Consider the following 22641-nt stretch of genomic DNA (forward strand, 5'->3'; position numbering starts at 1 on the left):
CTATCTTGGCTGTTAATATGAAGAACCAGGAAGAATCCAAGATTGTGCTCTAACTTTCAGCACACATTTTGATGTGGAAGAAGTGCAGGCAGGGCACATGTGGGAACTAAAATATACTCTCCCAATATATTCTCCCAGTTCTCCAAGGGCAGGTCCTACTCATATGCACTTCCCCTGCAATTTCCTCATCTCCTTTATACAGACTGGAAATGCATCAGCAGGAAACCCAGCTATATCCTGCATGGCTGGGGCTCTGGCTGGACAGCGACAAAGAGATTGTGAAGAGGCGGATGCCCAGACCCCAGGCAGACTCTTCTGCACTGTAGCTGAATGACTTTTGAATAGCATTGACTTAAAAGAAATCTCTTCCTGCAGGTCTAATGAGCCCCCCTGGGAAGCTCCCGATGTGAATGGGAATCACGACTTGACATAAATGGGAAAGATTATGTGTCAGCGGGACTGATTTGATTCTTAATGGAGTGTTAATTTATTTGCTGTGATTTCACACATCTGCTTTGGCCACAATGCCATATTACGTTAATCCCTGAGATATTACTACACAAAGGTATATTCTCTGTATACAAGGTAGATGGGGAATGGGGAATTTGTACATGTGATTTTTTTAAAGGGATACATACCCTTTTATTCAAAGGACTAGAAGGCAGAAGATGTTAGATTTCTTCATCAGTTGGATACACAATCTCTTGGGGTTAAGACACAGTCTGGCATTTGGGTACTTGAGAAAGCAGAACAGTTTTGAAAGAAACAAGCACTGGAAACTCCTAGACCACAAAGCAAGTCACCATACTTAGGGCTACTTCAGACTGGGAGGATGGATAGCTATTCCCTTTGGAAATAATGCTCTATAGATTCTGTCTAATCACCAGAACCAAAAGCATTGCCATAAACATTTGAGCTAAGGCTTAAACATAGGGAGACACAAAAGAAAAAAGAAATATCACTTTACAGCAAAGAGGAATAGGTTTCACAGACACATGTTTTTTGAAGTCTCACAAGACAGGTTGGGTTTGTCTTTTCAGAAGACGATTTGATGATTTCATTAGGAAACAGATGTATGTAGGCCACTGGGGGAGACGAAGCTCGGTTAATCCTAGCTGTTTGTGAATGAAATGTTGAGGACATTAACACAGAGACCAATCCCAAATTGAATGCAGTCTCTCTCAGCCATACAAATTCCAGGAGACTTCAGGTGCTGGTGCTTCCCAGGGAAGAGGTAGCCAGGGCTGTGATCAGCTTTCCAAGGTCACCTCTCTGAGGTTGCAGCCCAAGCTTTGCATGCTCAGCACCATCCCCTGGGTTAGTTTAACCAGTATCAGGATCATAATGGGGGAGAGAAGAATGGAAGTGAGAGCATTGGAGGCCGGTGGTTAGAAAGACCCTTCTACTGAGGGATCCAGGCTGTCCTTAGTGTGTAAGGAGTTTCACTTGGCAAATAGAGCACCTTTCTCCCCTCTTGCTTGAATGTTTTTATGGTCATGGAGGACAGCCAGAACCCACTTCTACTAAGGGAACCTGTAGTTCTCCCAGGTTGAGGAATGGAGAGCCAAAGTAGCTATCCTACTCCTACAACAAATGCTTGGTTTCCTCCATACTAAAGACACTAAGGAGAACACCATGACATATGAGGCATGTCCTCTGCTCCCCAAGAATTTATGAACCAGTAGAGAAGACAATAGAGTAACTTTCATTCTTGCAACAAACACAGAGTTCCTATGAGGTTGCACTTATCAAATATTGGAAGTTGTAAAGCTAAAAGGTTCTTTTGATTAAGACGAGAATGAAGTGTTAAGCTTATGTAAAGATAAAAGCAAATCCACACACACACACACACACACACATCTATGGGATCATTGTCTGTAACTATATTCTATCCCTGAATTATAATATTCAACCACACCCTTTGCTACCTGATTTTGTAATTTTTTCTCCTAGAAGTGGAGAATATTTTTCTGCTCTGTAAATGGAAATTACTGTTCAGTAAGACATGGCTAACAACCCAGGGCTTATTTTCCTTTAAATGTTTGCAGGTGGCTATGTTCCCATGATTCAAACCACTTTAATTTCTTTTTTTTTTTTGTACTCAAAAGTCACATTCTTCATCCTTTTAAATTATTTTGATTTTCTTCTCAAAGACTCTTACATCACTTCCTTCATAGTTTTTTCCTTTGCCACTTGTAACATTTTTGGCAAGTCACCTAAACTTTGGGTAAGTGTTAATGTCTATGAAAACAGGAGATGGTATTTTCTGTTTTCTAGGATTCATTTCTGCCACAGTACTCATGGAAGTAAAAGTTCTCAAAATTTTATTGTTATCAGAGCCAGTGATGAGAGCTTATTAATAATGCAGGTACTTAAACCTCACTTCCATTGAGTTTAATTTAGTACCTATGAGATGGGAATGCGTGTCTGTATGTTTAGTGAACATATCTAGGTATTCTAATGCACACTAAACTTTATTCTATGAGTTCCATTGTTTTTCATCCGAAGTCATTACTTTAATATCATAGAATGAATTTTAAATAAGAGTTAATGGAAAGAACTTCCCTGATGATTTAAATGGGAATCTCAGAGGGGACTTGAAATAGAATCTAAGGAGATGAAATAATGTACTAAGAAAACTTGGAGATGCCCAGCTGGACACAGAAAGTTTTTGTATCTCATGTGGCACTATCAGGGAATATTATTAGTTGAAAATGGAATTGGCAGGGCTCAAAAGAGGAAGCACAACATAATAAATGTAAACAACTTATGATTTTTTAAAAAAATGAAAGCGGTTAATAGTTTTGAATGTATGGTGTTTAGAAAAAGGTTTTTACCTTAAAAACTACCGACCTAGTTTAGTAGATGAGTCTTAAAATACAGGTTCTGTGTACAGTTGTTTTGTATGTTTATACACACAATGATGTGTATATATATATATGTGTGTGTGTGTGTGTGTGTGTTCGTAAGTTGAATCTACATGGCATAGTAAAGCACATTTCAAAATACTAAACTGATACTGACAATTCAGTCATAGCCTAGTGCTTAAAAGTTGCACTGTGAGAACATTTAAAGTATATTTTCTCCAATCCGTCTTTAGGACTACTATCTTTAAGGGTTTAGGAAAGCCAAAATTCAGTGACTGAGTTGTCAGCTTATTATGGTACAATTAAAGATGTTAAACAGCTCTCCCTTGGGACTTTCTCACTCATTCTCTTGTCTGAAATTCTTTAAAAGTGTCAGCCAGAGAAGGAGTAAATACAGAAACCCAGGGCCTGAGGGAGCAAGAAGGAAACCTAGGAAAACATACCAGGTGCAAGTAGGGGATCACTATCCCTTCTAGAAGCCAAGCGAATGATAAGATATCCATTTATACCCATCCTTGTGTCTCCTCCCTGCCCAGAAGGTAACAGGAATATCTGCCTTTGTCCTAGTGCTCCATTTACACCTTATAACTTTCTCCATTTTGGGGATACTCTTCTACTCTTCCAGTGAAAAGATGCTTCCTTGGGGTAAAGATGTCAGCCCTAGGAGAGGACCTCAGTGATGGCTCTGGCACTGAACCTTGGGTCATGTCTTTAAACATCATTTATGTGGAAGTGCACTGTGAGTGGGCTCAATCCTCTATCCTGCAGCATCCTCCTAGTTCCTGGCCCACCAGCTACCCAACCACCTTGGTTCTTTTAGAATTGAAAGCGCTCCATGGTGTAGCTTATGTAACACACATATGTGCTATGATCGCCATGGATAATTAAGGCTGCATTCTATGCTTAAGATGAGTTAGCAAGCCTTTCACAGTTGTATTTTTAAAAGGATGACAACTACTTAACCACTGTGCTTTTGGTACATTTCTATGAAACACTCCCAACTATGGTGCATTTATATGAAATACTCTCTTCTAAAACTAACCCCTGAGCTGATTAGCAGCCTGGTGTCATTGTTTCAATTTTCCAGTGGCAATTAAGTAGTTGCTCTAGACAGACCTGACAACGAAATGTAAAATTTAAAAACAGAAACCAGAATTGCTTGTCCAGGGAAGAAAGCCAAGGCTGGGTAAGGAAAGTGGGGGTGGGGTGAGGTTGTGAGCTGTGTTTTTGCTGGCGGAACACTGGGTCTCCTTAAATTGAAAATAGACCATTGTCCAGAAGAGTATCCCTCCTCCCATTAGTAAAATAAAACAGCAGAGTATCTGGGTTTGTGCTGGGAGAAATGAGACATTTAACCATGGCCACCCCACGAGTAGGCTGGGCACAGGCTTTGACCCAGACACTCATTCTCAGAGTCAGCTTCACACCTGCGTTTCAGCCTAAATGGACTCTCATCCTGTTTTCCTCACCCCAGCATCAGATCCACGGAGTCTCAAAACCACAGCTTCACTCTCAGCAAAGCTGTCCTCTTCTAGAGATTTTAAAACACCCTCCCCCAACCAGCGTCTCCACCTAGAAAAGAAATTTCAGATGTCTTCCCGAAGGAAAAAGCGAAAGGCGACGGATGCATCCAGAGAAGATAAACTACCTACTCACGCCCCTCCCCACTCACCCACGCGTCTGCTCCGGGCTTCCCCTCCTTCTGCTGGGGCTGGCAGTCAGGTGAGGTTACCTGGGCGCCCCAAGAAGCCCCAAGGGGCGCTGCAGTTCTTCTTTCGAAGTCACCCTACTCCCTGCCAGGCCCCGGGTCTCTCACCCCTCTCCCCCCGCGCGCGTCCCCGACCCCTCGGGCTCCGACGCGCAGCGACAGCAGCACGCAGCGCTCGGCTCCCCTCCGCCGACCTGGCGTGACGCAGGCAGAGACTACTTAAAGGCGGATTAGAGGCGGCGGCCGCGGATTCCCCAGCCCAGCAGCTAGCTCGGCGCGCACCGCCCGGGCATCGCAGGCGGCAGCGCGGGAGCTCCAGGTGCCCGCTGAAGTGGCAGGCGCCGGGGCTAGTGCCCGGACCCTCCCCCAACCCCCAGCCTCCGGCGGAAAGCGGCGCCCAGAGACCTTTCTCTGGCTGGCGGGAGCTCTCGGACCTTCACGCTGTCAACACCGCCCCGCCCCTTTCCCCGGCAACTGCAGAATCCAAACGCGATTCCCGGACGGCGCCGGTTCGTGCCGGCTCTCCGGACCGCGCTAGCTGCCCCATCGGTCGGGACGAGCGTGGATTTCTTTCCCCGTTTCCCTCTTTTAAGAATAATAAAAGGGAGGGGAAATTCGTGGATTTTAAAAAATTTCGTTTGCTTCTTTAATCGGGAGGCAGTTCACTCCCAGTTGGGAGGTGCGGCCCGGGGAGGGGCCAGGAGCGGGAACGTGCCCGGTGCTGCCCAGTCTTTGTCTGCTGCCCCCGGATGCACAGCGATGGGGGAATGGACCATCTTGGAGAGGCTGCTGGAAGCCGCGGTGCAGCAGCACTCCACTATGATCGGGAGGTAAGGGCGCCAAGCCAGCCGTCAGTGGGCCCGTCAGCGGGCCCGTCGATGGTCCTTGGGAATACCTTCTCAGGTCCGGACCGACCCCCTCCCCGAGTTCCCAGTCCATCCTCTGCCTCCTCCCCATCGTGTTGGGTCCATGTTCCTATTCCTCCCGAGTTGAGGGATTACCCGACGCCCAGTGACGCCCCCCTTCTCCTGCTACTCCTGAGCAGCTTCCCCATCCCTTCCCTGTGAAGCACCACTGGGGGAGGGGGAGGTCACTGTTACCACATCAGAAAAGGAGTTGTTGGCTCAATCTTGACCCCACACTCTCCAGAGTCAGAGCCAATCTCTATCCAGTTCCCTAAATAGAATCTACAAAGAAGGCAGGATTGCATTTGGCCAGAGAAGGGCAAATGGGGAGATGGATTTGCAGAACAGATGAATCTTTTCTCAGTAAATATTTATTAAGCTAAACTGATTTGTCTTTGAAAACTTATAGTATCAGTAATCCACACACCCATTTGGCATTTTGTAAGTCTGTATCTATGTTTGTATCTATCTGTGCATACATATTCATATATATGAATATATATATATATATGAATGCGTGTGTTCCTGTTTCTGTAAAGCATTAAATTCAATATTCATATTAAGAATAGATTAAATTTACACACAGAGTAGTTTGATACACATCCTGTGTGTAGACCTTGAAACCTGCACTATCTGTACAGGTATTCTGTGTGCATTTGCCATGTGGAGAGTAAAGGTGTGTTTCGTGTCTCTGTACATTCCATACACAAAAATGAAACCTATAAGTTTGCAAATAAATCAAATAGAGGTGTGCGTGCCTGAGATCCTTGTAATAACAAGTGTCCCCAGCCTACTAGCACCCAGCAGAAAAGGAAAAGACAAAAATGTTTCCCAGATTCCCAGTTCAGTACCACGCAGGGATGGACAGCTCCCCAGTGAAAGAACTGATAAACATCCGAAGAGGGAAGGGAAAAATGGGGTTTCCCATCAGTGATGCAGCCGGTGAGAACCTCTTTCCCTCCTCTTCCCCTGCTCAGGATCCTGTTGACTGTGGTGGTGATCTTCCGGATCCTCATTGTGGCCATTGTGGGGGAGACGGTGTACGATGATGAGCAGACCATGTTTGTGTGCAACACCCTGCAGCCCGGCTGTAACCAGGCCTGCTATGACCGCGCTTTCCCCATCTCCCACATACGTTACTGGGTCTTCCAGATCATAATGGTGTGCACCCCCAGTCTCTGCTTCATCACATATTCTGTGCACCAGTCTGCCAAGCAGCGAGAACGCCGGTACTCTACTGTCTTCCTAGCCCTGGACAGAGACCCTCCTGAGTCCATGGGGGGTCCTGGAGGAACTGGGGGTGGGGTCAGTGGTGGGGGAAAGCGAGAAGATAAGAAGTTGCAAAATGCCATTGTCAATGGGGTGCTGCAGAACACAGAGAATACCAGCAAGGAGACAGAGCCAGATTGTTTAGAGGTTAAGGAGCTGACTCCACATCCATCAGGGCTGCGCACTGCAGCGAGATCCAAGCTTCGAAGACAGGAAGGCATCTCTCGCTTCTACATTATCCAAGTGGTGTTCCGAAATGCCCTGGAGATTGGGTTCCTGGTGGGCCAATACTTCCTCTATGGCTTTAGTGTCCCAGGGTTGTATGAGTGTAACCGCTACCCCTGCATCAAGGAAGTGGAATGCTATGTGTCCCGGCCCACTGAGAAGACAGTCTTTCTAGTATTCATGTTTGCTGTGAGTGGCATCTGTGTTGTGCTCAACCTGGCTGAACTCAACCACTTGGGATGGCGCAAGATCAAGCTGGCTGTTCGAGGGGCTCAGGCCAAGAGGAAGTCAGTATATGAGATCCGTAACAAGGACCTGCCCAGGGTCAGTGTTCCCAATTTTGGCAGGACTCAGTCCAGTGACTCCGCCTATGTGTGAAAGGGCAGGTTTTAGGACGGCCTGCAGGGACAAGTTGCCACAAGGCAGATAACTGCTTAAAGGTGGATATATCTGCCCTCATATGTGACTCACTACTAAGATGTAGGGTAAGGTTGGTTAACAGAAGATCTTGTGTCAAAAGGAGAGGAGAAAAAGCAGAACCATCATCACACGTCATCAGTAGCACTGGTTCCACATAGGCACTTGGGTAGGGTGATGAGTGGATGACTTGGATTTCTTTGGGACCTTTTCTTTTATGGCCCTTCTTGATCCTGATAACAATGGACTTGCACAGCTACCAAGTAGGACTTACCTCTGCTGAGCTCTATTCTGGCGAATGGCATGAGTTAAATAATTGATATAAACTTTGTAACCTATCTAAACATATCCCTTTATCCTGGGCTGCAGGACAAATATCCTGGAAGATCCTTCGTTTATCTCCCCCATCAGCATGCCCTTTTCCTCAACCCAGGATAGCATGCCAGCTTTTTTTTCTGAACCTGGCCTTACATTAGACCTAATATGGTTTATCTGCAAGCTAGAGGGAATTACATGGGGTGCTTTTTGGAAATTGGCCATGGCAGAGGTTTGCACTTGAGCCCAACTGATTGGCTCTTAGTCATTATGAAAACCTTAGGAATGTCTCAATATTTCCAATTTTCTAACTCAAACTGCACTGGTGCTGTTTTAGGGGTGGGGGATGGGCGGGCGGGAGGGAATTGCAATATGCAACTACAACACTTGTGAGATGGTTGTTGCACGGTAAGGCATGTGTTTATGAGCTTTGGGATACTTCTGCCTTCCAGCTTGTGGACTTTAGATAGCAGTAAACATATTTTTTTGTTGTTGTTAATATCGAGGGTGTCTACCCAAGCCACTGAATTTCTAACTGGTGTATCTTACTCATTTTGTTACATAGTTTTGTTGTGCAATGCAGATGCACATCATTTTGCCATGGTTTGAATTTACCAGTGTGCTCACACCAGAGACCTTAATCAGCCCATGTCAATCCCAACTTATTATTTTATCTCTTATTTTTGAAACACACACACCTACACAATCACTCAGCCTAAAAAACCTGAAACTAAACACTATTGGCTAACACGTGTTTACGGATACTTATTTGAGACATATACCAAAGGTTCTAAAACCTATTGCTTTGGACTGTGAATATGTTTCTTTCTCTTTGCTCTTATTTATTTAAGTGCCATACTGTACTTTTCACATTCACTGTGTATTTAGTTAAAGCATTGGCCAAGGGTAATATTTGGATAACGTGCTTTGAAGAAGCCCACTGTTTCCTTTGAATTATCATTATCATTTTTGATTTAGATATGAACATGGTGTAATATACAACTGAGGATTTGTTGAAAATAAAGTTCTTGCCTTTTTTTGTAAAATTGGAAGAGTCTGCACTTTCCTATTTTTGATTGGGGTTCTATTATTCAAAAGTTCAAAGATGTTACAACAGAACATTGGATGCAGGAAGTGAGCAATGGATGAAGAATCCCTGAGAGATGAACAATAAAATCCAATCAGCCTCTAGGAGATGAAGAGAAGCTGGTATGTTTTATGAATGTTTAGAACGGAGGAGTGTGGTATTCAAATGGCAATGTTTATGAACTCCTTTCTATTTTAGCTCAAAAATTTTCTGCTTGTCTAAGTATTTTTCTTGTAATACTAATGCCAATACTGAACTGTAGCAGTTCATTCTAAGAGTGAATTTATTTTTTCTTTTTTCAACCTAGTTTTTCCTGCTGTGGATGGTTGCATTTGATAGGCATACTGTGCTCCTGATGATCTCCTCAGGACCTGATGCTTAGCTAACCCAGTAGTCAAACAGAACCATCTTAAGCCAGCAGTGACCAGGACAATTTTCTGTAGGAATGGAAATTTCTTCCATCTGTGTTGTCCAATGTGGCAACAACTAACCACATGAGACTATCGAATTTCTAAAATGTGGTTAGTGCAACTGAAGTACTCAATTTCTATTTTATTCTATTCTAGTTGATTTAAATAGCCATGTATAATTAGTTGTTGCTGTCTTATGCAGTACGGTTCTAGATTTTAATGAATCATATCATTTGGGCTTCATCAAAAGGGATTGGTCTTTTCTTATATGTCATAAGACCTCACTAGCCACTCCATTTTTGGCATTGTCTGCTGACATGTGGTCCCATTAGTTTAGTAGGCTGATGTCGTTTCTCTGTTCTTTAACATTATTCACCATCTGATTCCAAAGTGCACTTTGAACATTAGGAAGCAAAATGGAATTTCCTGGATGATTGTTTTTCAAACACAATTGTTGCACCTTTTAACTATGGCAGCACAGATGCCAGTTTTAGAAGGAAAATTTGTTTATTGCAATCTATAGGTTTCCATCTGCAATATAAATAAGCACTTGAAGAAGATTCTCTCTGAGCAAAGAAAGATATCCTTCTCTGTCTTGTGTTTGGTAAGCTAAAAATGTTTCAAGACACCTCCCAGAAATGGAGGAAGAGTGTCGCCTGAGAGCTCTTAGCATATGCTTGGGTGTGAAAGAAACAGGAATCTGTGTGGAAAACAAGGTCTGTTGTATTTATGCCTTGATATAGGATTAAAAGAACAGTAGTGTTTCCTGGTGGAAATGCTTCCCTTATCAGTGGGGCTGATCTATTTCAGTTGTTGATGTTTTTGAACACCCGTGAACAGCAAGATTATGAATTCTTATGTCAGACATAGAGAAGGGAACATACCTATCAACTCTTAGCATCATCCTTCAGAGAGTCTTTTGCTTTCTATCTAAGGAAGAAAACATACTGGTGATTGCTGGTTCACATAGCTATGTGATGGATGTGACCTTAATCTGTATTTTGTGACAGCATAGGACTAATATATTATTTTTAATTAAAGGACCTTTTGGTGAACTGTAGGACCTCTTGACCCACTGTGTGTGTGTGTGTGTGTGTGTGTGTGTATTGGTAAAGTAGTGAGTGTTAGTAGATGAACTTGGTTTAAAATTTTGGAAAAATGGCCTGGGGGACTGAAATTATTCATCTCGAGGGGGGAAAAAAAGCGGAAAGTGCAGAATTTGCAATCTGTAAGTCCTCAAATATTTAAAGGGTTAAAAATATGTGAGATAACAGCTGTATTCTGTAACTTCTGTGGACAGAGGGCAAGGACTAGACTTAAAGTCAAAAGGGTTGGTTTGAAAAGCACTAAAGAGAGCTTGGTTTCTTTTGTGCCCCAGCTTTTGTTATCATTGGTGTTGTTTGGTGTTTCTTCTGTGAGGAATACCGGCCTCACCACCTCCTTTCACTGGGAGTATCCTCTTCACCCATGGAAAATCAATCTGGATCCCCTCACACAGGAGCCTATTCTAAACTTGGCAGGCTGACTTAGTGTCCCTGCCCTGATCCTTCATAAAAGCCAGTTTGTCACTCATTTGGGGATGAGATGTTTCTGGATCAGGATGTGGTTCCTTGGGGGCAGGAACTGTGCCTTACCCATTGTAACCACATAGGACATTTGCAACCAGGGAGATGGTGGTCTCAGTCTTCCATGTGGGAATGATTTTTTTGTTGTTGTTCCAGGGATTGAACTCAGGGGTATTTAACCACTCAGCCACATCTCTAGCCCTCTTTTGTATTTTTTTTGGAGGGTCTCACTGAGTTGCTTAGGGCCTTGTTAAGTTGCTGAGGCTGGCTTTGAACTCAAGATCCTCCTGCCTCCGTCTCCCGAGTCACTGGGATTATAGGTGTGTGCCTCCGCACCTGACTGGGAATGATCTTATAGATTCAAAATATGAAAGCTAAACACATCCTGTGAAGACATTAAAGCAAGCCTTTTATTGTACAGTTGGGGAAACCAAAAGGTCTAAAATCAAAACAGTGCATTTCTTGGAAAATGGTATAAACATTCATTTTGGAGGATTGGAATACTTAGGAAACAACACTTAGATTGGTTTTATTTTTTCACATTTTATTAAGTATATTAGTTTACTAGGGTTGCTATAACAAACTGTCACAAAAAGAGTGCTGTAAACAACAGAAATGTATTATCTCATGGTCCAGAGGTTGGAAGTCCAAGTGAAGGTGCTGCCTGGTTTGGTTCCTTTTGAGGCCTCTCATTGGCTTGCCTGTGTCTGCCTTCTTGTCTGGTCTTTCCTTTGTGCATATGCATCCCTAATACCTGTGTGTCCAATTTTTCTTTTCTTCTGAGGACACTAGTTGGGTGGGATTAAGCCTTAACTGTTAATTCAGTCATCTCATTTTAAATTAACCACTTCTTTAGAGGGTCTATTCCCAGATAGAGTCATATTCTGAAGTACTGGGGCTTTGACATGGATTTTGGAAGGACACAGTTCAATCCACAATAGTAAGTATTTTCAAGTGGTACTCTTATGATTAAGGGGACTATGTAATTTATTGTATAAAATAAGGCATCTTTGAGAATGAGAGACACAGCATAGTTAATTGGATCAAACACAAGAACAATGGGTATGAAAGTTGATTTGTCCTGAGCAAACCAAGTTGGGTGGATACCTTAAGACCATCAACAGTTACTAAGCTCCAGCTGCAGGGCCTGCAAATCTGGAGATACAAGGATAATATCACAAGTCTTAGCTCTTGAGAAGTCTATGAAATGCAAATTATCAGACAAAAAGACCAAATTTATGTCAGTAATAATGGGGAATCAGTGTTAAAAAGTACTAATGCTTTGTCTCACTCCCGACCAGTTCCATTAGAAGGTCAAATGCTGTAGGCTAGGCATCAGTACTTTTAATTTTCCCATTCCTAGGGTTGTAAACAAGTGAATCAGAAATACTGGTGTAAGATTATCAGGTTTTTGAATGAAAAATTATGAAAGGAGGAAAAGGGAAGTGTGAGGCTCTCATGACAGAGCTGCCCTTGCTTAAGTTGTGTCTGAGGTTAGTGATGAGAGACTGTAGTTAGAGACTAACAGCAATTTTCAGGGCATTGAGTGGGAGCAGTGGTCATAGCTGAGACTACTGGAGCCTGCAGTGGAGAGAGGAGGAGCTCAGGACGGAGGCTGAAGAGAGCTAGCTAGCACAGGGAAGTTAGAAAGTGGTATCATAAATTTAAGGGAGTTGGAATCCCAAGGAAGAAGCTGTGTTATTAGTATTCAATTTTATTAAGTAGTTAGATAGATGAAAGAGCTAAGTAAAAGTTAGGTAAAGGACTCAAAAACACCCACTGGATTTGGTGAGTGAGAAAGTAGAACCAGTGATCACAGTTTATCCTTTGCCTCAGTTTCTTTTAGACCTTCAGCAAGATGGGTAGAAATCATTAAAAGGGGAGCAAACAAAGGGAAAATTATCAATCCCATCCCTGCCAGTGGTCTGAGAGCAGTCAGGCATGGCAGGTCAGTTTTGTGACCACACAAAGGTTATTTCATTTAGAAGATTGCTGCACTCCATAGAGGTTGTGTGTTAGTTAAACAGACCTGGTTGACCCAAGTCTAAATGGGTGGTTGTGGTTAAAATATTCACAGTGGCTCTTATCAGCTTTGTGTCTTTGAGGACAGAGTCTCTGAGAGGATGTGATGAAACACTGAGTTTTAACACATGATCTGTTGTTGGGCAGATCCACTATTCACCCAGGACTGTGTTCTAAGTCTCTGGCAGCTGTGGCAAATGGAGTGGTGAGGAATAAATCACTTCTCCTGACTTTGAAGACCAGGAACCTTACCTAAAATCATGCCTATTTATCTTCATAAGTAAAGGATCCATTACCTACAAATATACCCCATCTTCCAACCCCTTCTCTTGGAAGGCTCAAATCTCCAAAAATATCAAGTAATAGAAAGTCCATTCAATTCAATTCCATAGTGTCTTGGGCACAGATGGTATGCAAAGCCTGGGCAGGTATTACAGAAAGTATAGAGATGGGGACGTTGCCCTCCTTGTCCTCGAAGGGTCTACAGTCAGCCTGCAGGGAACAAGACAACCTCATAAGGCAGAATTTGATCTGTGTAATATTCAAGGCTCAAAGTGCTCAGAGTTCTACCCAGTGGGTCTCACATCTGTGTGTATATGTTGAAGTTGGGGGTTGGGAGTAGAAAAACTTTAATCATGGCATAGAAAAACAACGAGGTTTTTCTTTACTTTTTTTTTTTTTTTTTGGTCAAGAGCATGAGATTGTCCTGTGGCTCATTGCTCAGTCCCCATGCCATTCCGGGGGTGGCCAGTACTATCTGCTATCTATCGAGAAATTACCTGTGCCATGCCACCACAGTGCAGTGTATAGCTGCTGGAGACCCGAACTTTGCTTTGTGGACAGACAGCTGCAACAGGCTTGGGATCAGAGGCTGGGGGCAACTGCTGAGTACATCAGCTGAAACTGGGCAAACTCTAGAAGCTGTGATCTGGTTTTGATTTTCTGAGTATGACAGGTCTGGGTGTTGGTTAGGGTCTTCAGCAGGGCTGAGACATGGGGACCTGAGATAGATTCAGAATAGATGGACAGTGGTTGAATAGCTTGACTCTCTCTGCCATTCTTAGGGACTGTGGGAGGACCTGCCCAGAAAAGGTAAGCTGTGGCAGAAAGTGCTGGAACTGGTGGTATTCTCGGGTCCAGGAAGAGGCTGGAGAGATGTGGGCTTATCTCACAGAGTTGGGAATCTGCAGTGTTTGGAAACAGCAATGATCCCATCACAGATTGATATAGAAAAACTTCATCAAAAAGGTGGCATCAGGATGGGCCTCCTCAAAGAAGAGAGAAGGTATTAGGGGCCAACATGACCACAGTCTTTAGCTGAGATGCCTGGGGCAGATGTGGAGAACTGGGGAATTTTATTTTGCCTGGAGTTCACAGAGAGAAGTATTTGGAGGTGAGTTTGTAAATAAAATAAGTATATCAGGCAGATGAAACCCTGCCAAACTGAGTAGGTAATGTATGGAGCTGCCTTTTAGCAATGTCTCTCAATTTTGAGCTTTGCCAGGTCCCCAGGCATCAGCCACACTGCCCTGTATGACTACAAGGGCTTGTTGTACCCATCTCAGGATCAGCTTTGATTTGGAAAACACATTTCAATCTCAACAGTAAGGGATTGGAGCAAATATCCTGGGTGATGGTGGGGGATTTGGCAGCATGGCCCCATTAACATTAGTGGGAGTTAGTCTGCTAAATCCCAGACACTGAGCAGAATCCTTGTGTTTAGTCACCACCATGACCTTTCTGCTGTAAATTGATACAATATTTCAGAATCACTTAGAAACGATTAAGCTTTGTAGACTCTACCCCTCCTAAAATGAGGTAGGAAATTGTTCTGGAAATTGCTGCTGTGTGCACTGAAATGTTTATATTTGTAGGCAAGCCTGGCCAGTAGGAACATATGGGCACCTAAATATAGAATCAGTGAGTTTTGATACCACTGAGACATTGGATCTCGGGAGCTTTATCTGTTGTACCTGCCTCCAGGTGGGGGCCAAGCATTTTGTATATGATTGCTTTCTCCAAAGAACTTACTTCTCTTTTCCCCATAATTTTGTATTTTCTTTCCTCCATATCTTTATTTTATCAAAAGAAATAAAAGAAATCTTCAAAGGTTTTTACATGCAATTTAAATTGTCTAAAGATTCTGTTAGTTATCTCTAATAGCAAATAGATATTACATATATCCCATGTTCCAAGTCCCATGCTTTACATGAATAGTCAATCTTCATCCACAGTCATAGAAGGACAATACTACTTATTATTACTTCCATTTTCCAGATAAGGAAGCCAAAATGTCTAGATGGTCTATCAACCTTCCAGATCATAGTACATGGCAGTGACAAAATTCCAGTCCAAGCAGTGTGATGTTGAAGCATGTTTCAACACTTTTTTCATTGTGTTCAAGAAAATTATTAGATGTGTTCTTGGGAAACTTGGAATATTTGTTTGCTATCTCTCTCTTAAATGCATTGGGACCTTTCTCCTTCTCCCCACCAGTTTCTTTTCTTGTATATTTTGGTACAGCATGAGACTGCAAGGTTTTCCAAGACAGTCATCTTTAAATTTACTGGTTCCTGGCACACAGAAAGACTTCACAAATGTTTATTTATTAAATAAGATACTAAAATTATAGAACTTCCCCTTTTCATTTCCCCCTTTCATTTTGTAGGTATGATTTAGTTCTAGAGAGTAAACTTGAATAAAGAACTCCAGGCTAGATGGAAACTGAGGTAGGGTGGGATTAAGAAAAATGGTTTCTCAGGTTATGGGGAAAGGTTGACGTGGACTGGACAATGTTCATTAGCAGTGGTTGGCAGAATTCTCAGACTCCTAGTCCAGAACTCTCCAAACCAGGTCGTGAGAATGAGTTAGCTTAATGGACAAGAGAAGATTTGGCTTAGCTATGTACATGGCCCATCAGCTCTGTGACACCATGTTGCTGACCATAGTCCACATCAGAGAATTAACCTAAGGAAAAAGGCCTATGGTTTGTGCCCCAAGATGTGCATGTATTTTTGTCTACTGTGTGCATCACCCTCTCTGGGAGTACTTTGGGCATTTCCACCCTCACCTACCTCCCAAAACCATATTATTGTCTGCTTCTTCTAGAACCTCTGGTCTTCATGATGGTCCTAGATGGAACTCAAGCTTCTCCAGGTCATGAAGAAGACCCATGGATCTCACTCATCCTGACTGCAGTTTCTTTGCAGCCTCTTCTCTCTCCCTTCTAGGAGGCAGTCCATGCCCTGTGCTGCATGCTTTCTGGTCAGTGTTTCCTAATGCTAGTTAGAAACTTCTCTCTTCCTCATTTTCCCCCCAATCACTATGCTTTACCTAAAAGGTGCTCAGTCAATTAATTTATTCTTTTGGTACATATATACTGAATATAGTACTTGCACATGTTCAGCACAAAGCTAGCACTAAGGGTAGAGAAGATATGTAAGAGAAAATCAAAATAAATAACTTGGGGTTGGTCTTTCTTTACAGGGTAAGAGGCAGAGGTGAGGGGCAGCCCACAGCAGCTGGGAAACAGCCTAAGCAGAAATGTTCTAGGGTCTTCCTTCTGAGAAGTACATATATTATATGTATCTGACATCATAAAGCAATTCTTTTCTTATATAAAAATGGACAAGAATAAAACTCCAATTGTCACTGAAGGCCAAGGATAACTTGGAGACCTGGACTTCAGGAATATTCTTTTTCTTTCCAGAGAATAAGTTGAATTGCAACATCATTTACAGCTTTCTTCAGTTGCAAGAATAGTAATAGAAATAATAATTATGGTAATAGCAATTGTGGCAGTGATAGCAAACATTGGAATGGAAGACTTTTCTTACCTTCCTTCTGTATGTTTTCTTATATATTCTTTACATCTGTTTACAGAGTAGGCAGAGTCGACAGAATGGGTATATGTTTTTCCTTGGTTTTGGTAGCTTATCCCAAATGGTACTTACTGTTAACACAAGTGGGACAGAACCCAGTTCTCTAAGTTATAGTCCAGTGTACTTTCCACTGCATATGACTTCTTGACTCATCAAATATTAAACTTTAGGTTGCTAAGAGAATAATCTAGAAATGTTGAGTGAGAAATTCACATATTCTCAAAAAGTGGCTTTCTACTCCCTGAAGAGTTTGTAAGGAAATGTGGCAGATCTGTCTGCATGGGCGGGTTTTGGTCTTCATCTCTTGAGAACTGCAATGGGTTTGGTGAAGTTGGAACAAAGCACTTTCACTTGGGCTGCAAACCAACTGGAAGCTGCAGTGAACATCCTGGAGAGGCAGCAGATTCACCCTGCCATCCTCTTCTTAGCTAATTTACAGGACTTCAGGCATGGGAGAGGGCATACAAAGCACCATTTTTTCTTTTGCAAATGTCATATTTTTTCCTCTAATTACAAAAGCAATGCATATTCAGGGCAGAGAAGAGCACAAAGAAAAAAATTCTGCTATCTAGGGAGAACGGTTGTTAATTAGGGCCTGTCATTTGGTGTATACCTGTATAGGACTTCTGTCAGATGTAGGGCCATACATGGGGCACATCTAGAGGTAGAATCACAAGGTATATGCTGTTTTGTGGCTTTTTCCCCACTTAGAAATACATGGTCAGTGTTTCCCACATCAGTAAATACATTTATGTTTTTGATTAGTGGTGTTAGCACAATTACTTGAGTAATTCCCTATTTTGGAATATTTGGGTTATTACTAGTTGTCACTTTTATACTGCTATTGGAATCAATATACTTGTACACTTAATTAGATTGTTTCTTTAGGATAGTTGAATTACAGAGTAGGCACTTCTTAAAATTTATCAATACATTTTACTAAATCTTTAAAAAATCAATAAGAATGTTAGTAGTTAATGAAAATGTTCAAGAAGCAGATACTTTTTGAGATTCTGGTAAAACTACCTTATGACACAGGAAGACATAGAAATTCTCACATTTGTTTGGTGGGAAAGAGTTAAGAGAGTATTTTTTAGATTGATTTTTGTCTTTTATTGGAAAGCGTCAGTAAGAGTCATGTGCATGGTGAGTTCCTTCCGTGTGTGTGTGTGTGTGTGTGTGTGTGTGTGTATTTATGTGTGTTTTCACAAGTGTGAAAGTTAATTCTCTAAATACGAAGTGCCAGCCCAGATACTCTGGCTGGCTGTGCCTCCTGAGTTTGAGACAACAATTTGGGTGGGTCCAAGGATTGAGGATGGAAAGGATATACAACCAAGCCAGGGAATGATTCTGGAGTGTCCAGAAAACAGTGGCAAAGTCTTGAGTGAGAAAACACATGGGTATAATTACCTTCTCACTAAGTTAAATTAAATTGGGTTTATGCATTGGGCATAAGCTGACCTCAGCTAAAGTAATCACGTCATTGGAACACAGTGATCAAAGTTCAGCTGGAAACTCAAGGAGAGAAGTGAAGCCCCAACTCCAGGTTCATGGAGCTGGCACAACATCTGAGTCACAAATATTTTTTCCTTTTATTAGTACATTATAATTACATAATGGTTGGGTTCATTTTGACAAAATCAGACATGTAGAGAATTTGTTCACTCTGTTTCAGTGCCCTGCAACCCCCTTATTCTTTCCTCCTCCTTTCCCCTGTTCGCCTTCCTTATTCTACTCGTCTTCCTTTCACTCATTTATTTATTTTTGATTGGTGCTTTACAGATATACATAAAGGTAGAATTCACTGTAGTATATTTATTTATATATGTTGTAGAGTGACTTTGTTGAATTAATTCCTCATTTCCTCCCCTCTCCCATCCTTCCTCCCACCCTCTTGATCTCCTTATTCTAATCTACCTATCTTCCCTATATCTTTATATCTGATTCCCCCCATACTTTTTCCCCTCATCATGCTCTAGCTTCCACATATGAGAAAAAATGTTTGAGCCTTGACTTTCTGAGTCTGGCTTATTTCACTTAGCATGATGTTCTTCAGTTCCATCCATTTACCAGCAAATGCCATAATTTCATTCTTCTTTATGGCTGAGTAAAACTCCATTGTATATATTTACCACATGTTCTTTACCTTCTCATCCATTGACAGGTATCTGGACTGGTTTCATGACTTGGCTATTGTGAATTGTGCTGTTCTAAACATTGATGTGAACCACAAAAATTTTAAATGCTTCCTGTCAGGGTCTGGGGACAAATGTTTAGTGGCAGAGCACTTGCCTAGCATGAGAAAGGACCTGAGTTCAATCCCCAGTACTACAAAAATAAATTAAATAAATAAATGCATAAATGCTTCCTGACAGGCCTGGGCTAGAACCAAAGAGCAAGGGACTGTGATGTGGATCTCAGGGAGCCCAAATGGAAATACTTACACAAGAGCCTTTCCCATAACATATGTTATTTATCCAAGTATAACAACCAGGCACTTCAGATAGCCAGTCCTTTTAGGAGGAACAAAATATTCTAAAGAAACGCTTTTTCTACCACATTTCTCTCAACTTTATTTAAGTGAAGGTTCATTTGATAAAAATAGCAGTTTCCTTCCCTGTACCCAGGTGCTAATGAACTCTGCAGGCATTCTTTCCTCACCTTGATATATTCGCTTGCTTTACCACACCTCTCTCTGGTGCTCCTGGGCTCCCAGGGTGTTGAAATGAGGGTGGCTGCTCCCTAAAAAAACTTCTAGGTGGGAAAATACAATGACGTAATGATTTCTTTTTTAAGGAATGAGGTGCAAAGGGAGGTCGGTGGTGAGTAGACAAAGTACTGTTTTAAGAAAAGTGCAAGGTGATCTCCAACTTCACTTGCCTGCATACTTTGTGGAGAGAGATTTGCACATAGTATGTGTTTGGGAGTCTCTGAAATCAAAGACATTAAATAAGGAAAGTAGCAGAATGGCAGGCAGCTGAAAAATGGATATAAGCACAGATTTTAAAGTCAAACTGCCCTCTGAAAATACCAGAGATCTGTAACTGTTATGTCCCACCATTCTCTCTCTTAGATTACATTTTGATGCATCCATTCCACAAGTGTTTACTGAGCCCAAATGCAGGTCACATGCTGAATTAACTTCTTGACTCTTTCACTTTCTAGCATTGTTATCTGGGCAGTTTCTTAGCTTTACTAAGTCTCAGTTTCTGCATCTGTAAAATGGGAATAATAAAACTATTTACTTCTTGTCGTTTTGGAAATTTTAAATTGGATTATATTTTGAAAGAGCTTTTCACAGTGCCTGATGCCTACTAAGTGCTCAATACATGTTATTTCTGAATTACAATAAGGACTGTCACTATTACTGGGACTCTCGGTATTATATGCAGTCATTGACAGACAGAATTCCTTAAAATCCTTTGTGGAAGAGAATACTGAAAGAAGAGGAAAGAATATAGAGTCAGCTTTTTCCCCCTCCACAGTTGGTCTCAGGCCAGTGCCATGACTCTCAGACTCAATTCTATGGGAAGAGTATGTAATAAGTGAGGATTTGTTCAGCTTTAACATAAAAGAATGTGGTCTGGGTAGTGGGGATGTCAGGCTTCTTGCCAGATGAAGAGTAGTTAGGTAAGGCTCATGGAGAAGCTGAAAAACACTTTTCAACTTACTTGGGATTGGTTCTGCTACAAAATCTAAACAAACCACTTCTATTTATATAGATCTTTTTACTGTAAACAAGATACTCTCATTACATTCTCAAGTACCCCTCCTCATCCCACCCTGTAGGATAGATTGGACAGAAAATGGTTCCATCTCACAGATGGAAAAATAAGCATTGGAGCCACTTATCCTTCAACGTCAAACAGCCAGGTATAGAGACAGGCTTGAAGCCAAAACCTGCTCTAAACCCAAATCCCTAGTTACTAGAATGTTCTGCTGCTCCTAAACTGACCCCTTTATAGTTCACAGGAGTACTCATGTTCTTCAGAGGATTTTTCTGTTTTGGGGGAAAATTATTTTAACCTCATCCAGACAAGAATATAGTAAAAAAAAATAAATTTTTATAAGGGGGGAGCTGGTAACGGTTTTATTTTATTCATAAACTTTTTGGACATTGCCAATGGACTCATTTATTGAATTAATAGATTTTAAGCTCTTATGAACAATGTCTAGCACATAGTATGTCCTCAATTCACAAATTGCTAAGTGAAAAACAGCTTATGTTTATTGAGTACTTATTAAGAGTTTTACAAGTAGTTATGCATTTTGGAAGCATAGCAATCCCAAGAAGCCCATTGTAGAGAAAAGGAATCAGAGGCCCAGTGAGGCTAAAGAATACTAAAGGTGTTATAAGCTCATTTTTGTCTACGTGTATTTTCACGTAGAAAAGTCTAGAAGGAGTACAACTGTCTGAGTGATAGGATTTGGAGAAATTCAAACAATTTTAACTTATACTATAACTTTAATATATTAACTTAAATATATGATAGTTTTAATTTTAAATTCATATGATCATTTTAACTTATTTCATTTAGAGGAAAGTATAGGACTTAACACTGGGCAGTTTAACTCTCTCCACAGATTCATAAATTGTTCCTTCATAAAAGTCTTCTCTACCAAGCTGATTAAGGGTATTATCAACACTGGGCCCTAACTGGTAGAAGCATCTACCCCATGCTGTGCTAATTTCAGAATTCTTATGAGGAAGTTATTTTCATATCCGGTTTACAGTAGAGAGACCAAGACTAACTGGCCCGTTTGCCCAAGCCCATGAGGACAGAGTCCTGTGTATCTAATGGCAGTCTTTTCCTACTTTTTATTTCCTCCAGAGATTTTCAATAGGCTTAAGAGGGCAGAGGAGGTGGAAGGGCAGAGATAAGAGGTCAAATCATGACAGCTAAAGAGGGGGAGGACTACAACATAACTTAAGAATTTCCCTCCCCACAACTATCCTATGCTTCTGTGACTTTAATTGAAGTGAAGGGTGCACTAGGTAACTGTAGAGGTAGAATTTTTGTGAGCAAGCTATGCTGTTAATGTAGACTAGACACGTTCATGTCTTTCCACAATGTCAGAATTTATTGAATAACAATATATTTATAAGTTACATCACTTTCATCAATTGTAAGTCACTGAGTACTAGTGGATTACTTTGTAGTTATAAGATAGGCAATCACAAGTATTTTTATTTCAATCTTAATTACTAATATCTATAACAAACACATCACAATTTACACAATGATCTTTCTCTATTTTATATATATATATATATATATATATATATATATATATATACATAATATGTATTAAAAATGTTACAGAAAGGTTAAGAAAGGTTAAGGTGACCTTATGTTGCAGTTGCTGCAGGCTGTCCTGAGAGCAAAGGCAGAGAGTAGATACAAAGGTATAATTCAAGAGTCCCTGCAGCTGGTCAGATAAGATCAGGAACCAGCCTAGGAAATTGTTCTGGGTACAGAGCTGTTAGAGCATGGAACTTATTCTAGGTTAAGTTCTGGATGGCAGGGAGTTTCAAAGTGGACTATGTAAAGCAGGGTGATGGAGCTGAACTTAAGCCCTAAGAACAGAAAGCCTAAAGGTTTATCACTGACTGACCTTGTGATATGTTTACTGGATGATCTGATGACAGGTCTGTGTGTACCACAGTAACCAGTCTTGGGATGCTTCTCCTTTTATAGGTTTCAGGTAATGGGGTTACATCTGATGAGACTGATAAGTGCATGAACCTGTTTTATCTGATATAGTTTGATAAGCCCATGCATCCATGTACTTCTGAGTTAATTTGATAAGGTCACACGTGATCATTTTTCATAAGATATATTTATCCCATAAATTGTAGTTCTTATCTTTATTTCATCAAACTGCTCTATTGTATTCAAGATTTTTTTCACATACTTTGGTGATATTCACAATAATAATTTAAAGATTTTAAAAAGGGAATTATATTTT

The 22641-nt window shown here is 41.3% G+C and overlaps 1 protein-coding gene and 1 long non-coding RNA gene across 3 annotated transcripts in view; one reads left to right on the top strand and one right to left on the bottom strand.

Annotated features, from left to right (window-relative positions):
• LOC124977536 (uncharacterized) overlaps positions 1-4669 on the bottom strand; it is a 28996-nt gene extending 24327 nt beyond the window's left edge. For both annotated transcript variants that reach the window (XR_007107201.1, XR_007107202.1), the window contains exon 1: positions 4540-4669. This is a non-coding gene — a long non-coding RNA (uncharacterized LOC124977536). The remainder of the gene's footprint in view (positions 1-4539) is intronic.
• On the top strand, positions 4470-8018 carry Gjd2 (gap junction protein delta 2). The gene is made up of 3 exons (XM_047541145.1): positions 4470-4589; positions 5237-5405; positions 6458-8018. The coding sequence occupies exons 2-3, from the start codon at positions 5335-5337 to the stop codon at positions 7350-7352; spliced, it is 966 nt and encodes a 321-aa protein (XP_047397101.1). The 5' UTR covers positions 4470-4589; positions 5237-5334; the 3' UTR covers positions 7353-8018.
• Positions 8019-22641: the final 14623 nt, after the last annotated feature.

Source organism: Sciurus carolinensis, chromosome 2 (genome assembly GCF_902686445.1).
Source record: "Sciurus carolinensis chromosome 2, mSciCar1.2, whole genome shotgun sequence".
NCBI lineage: Eukaryota > Metazoa > Chordata > Mammalia > Rodentia > Sciuridae > Sciurus > Sciurus carolinensis.

Coding starts and splice junctions, on each gene's coding strand:
- Gjd2 (XM_047541145.1), top strand. CDS start 5,335: ATGGGGGAATGGACCATCTTGGAGAGGCTGCTGGAAGCCGCGGTGCAG. Junction 5,406..6,457: donor CACTCCACTATGATCGGGAG/GTAAGGGCGCCA, acceptor TCCCCTGCTCAG/GATCCTGTTGACTGTGGTGG.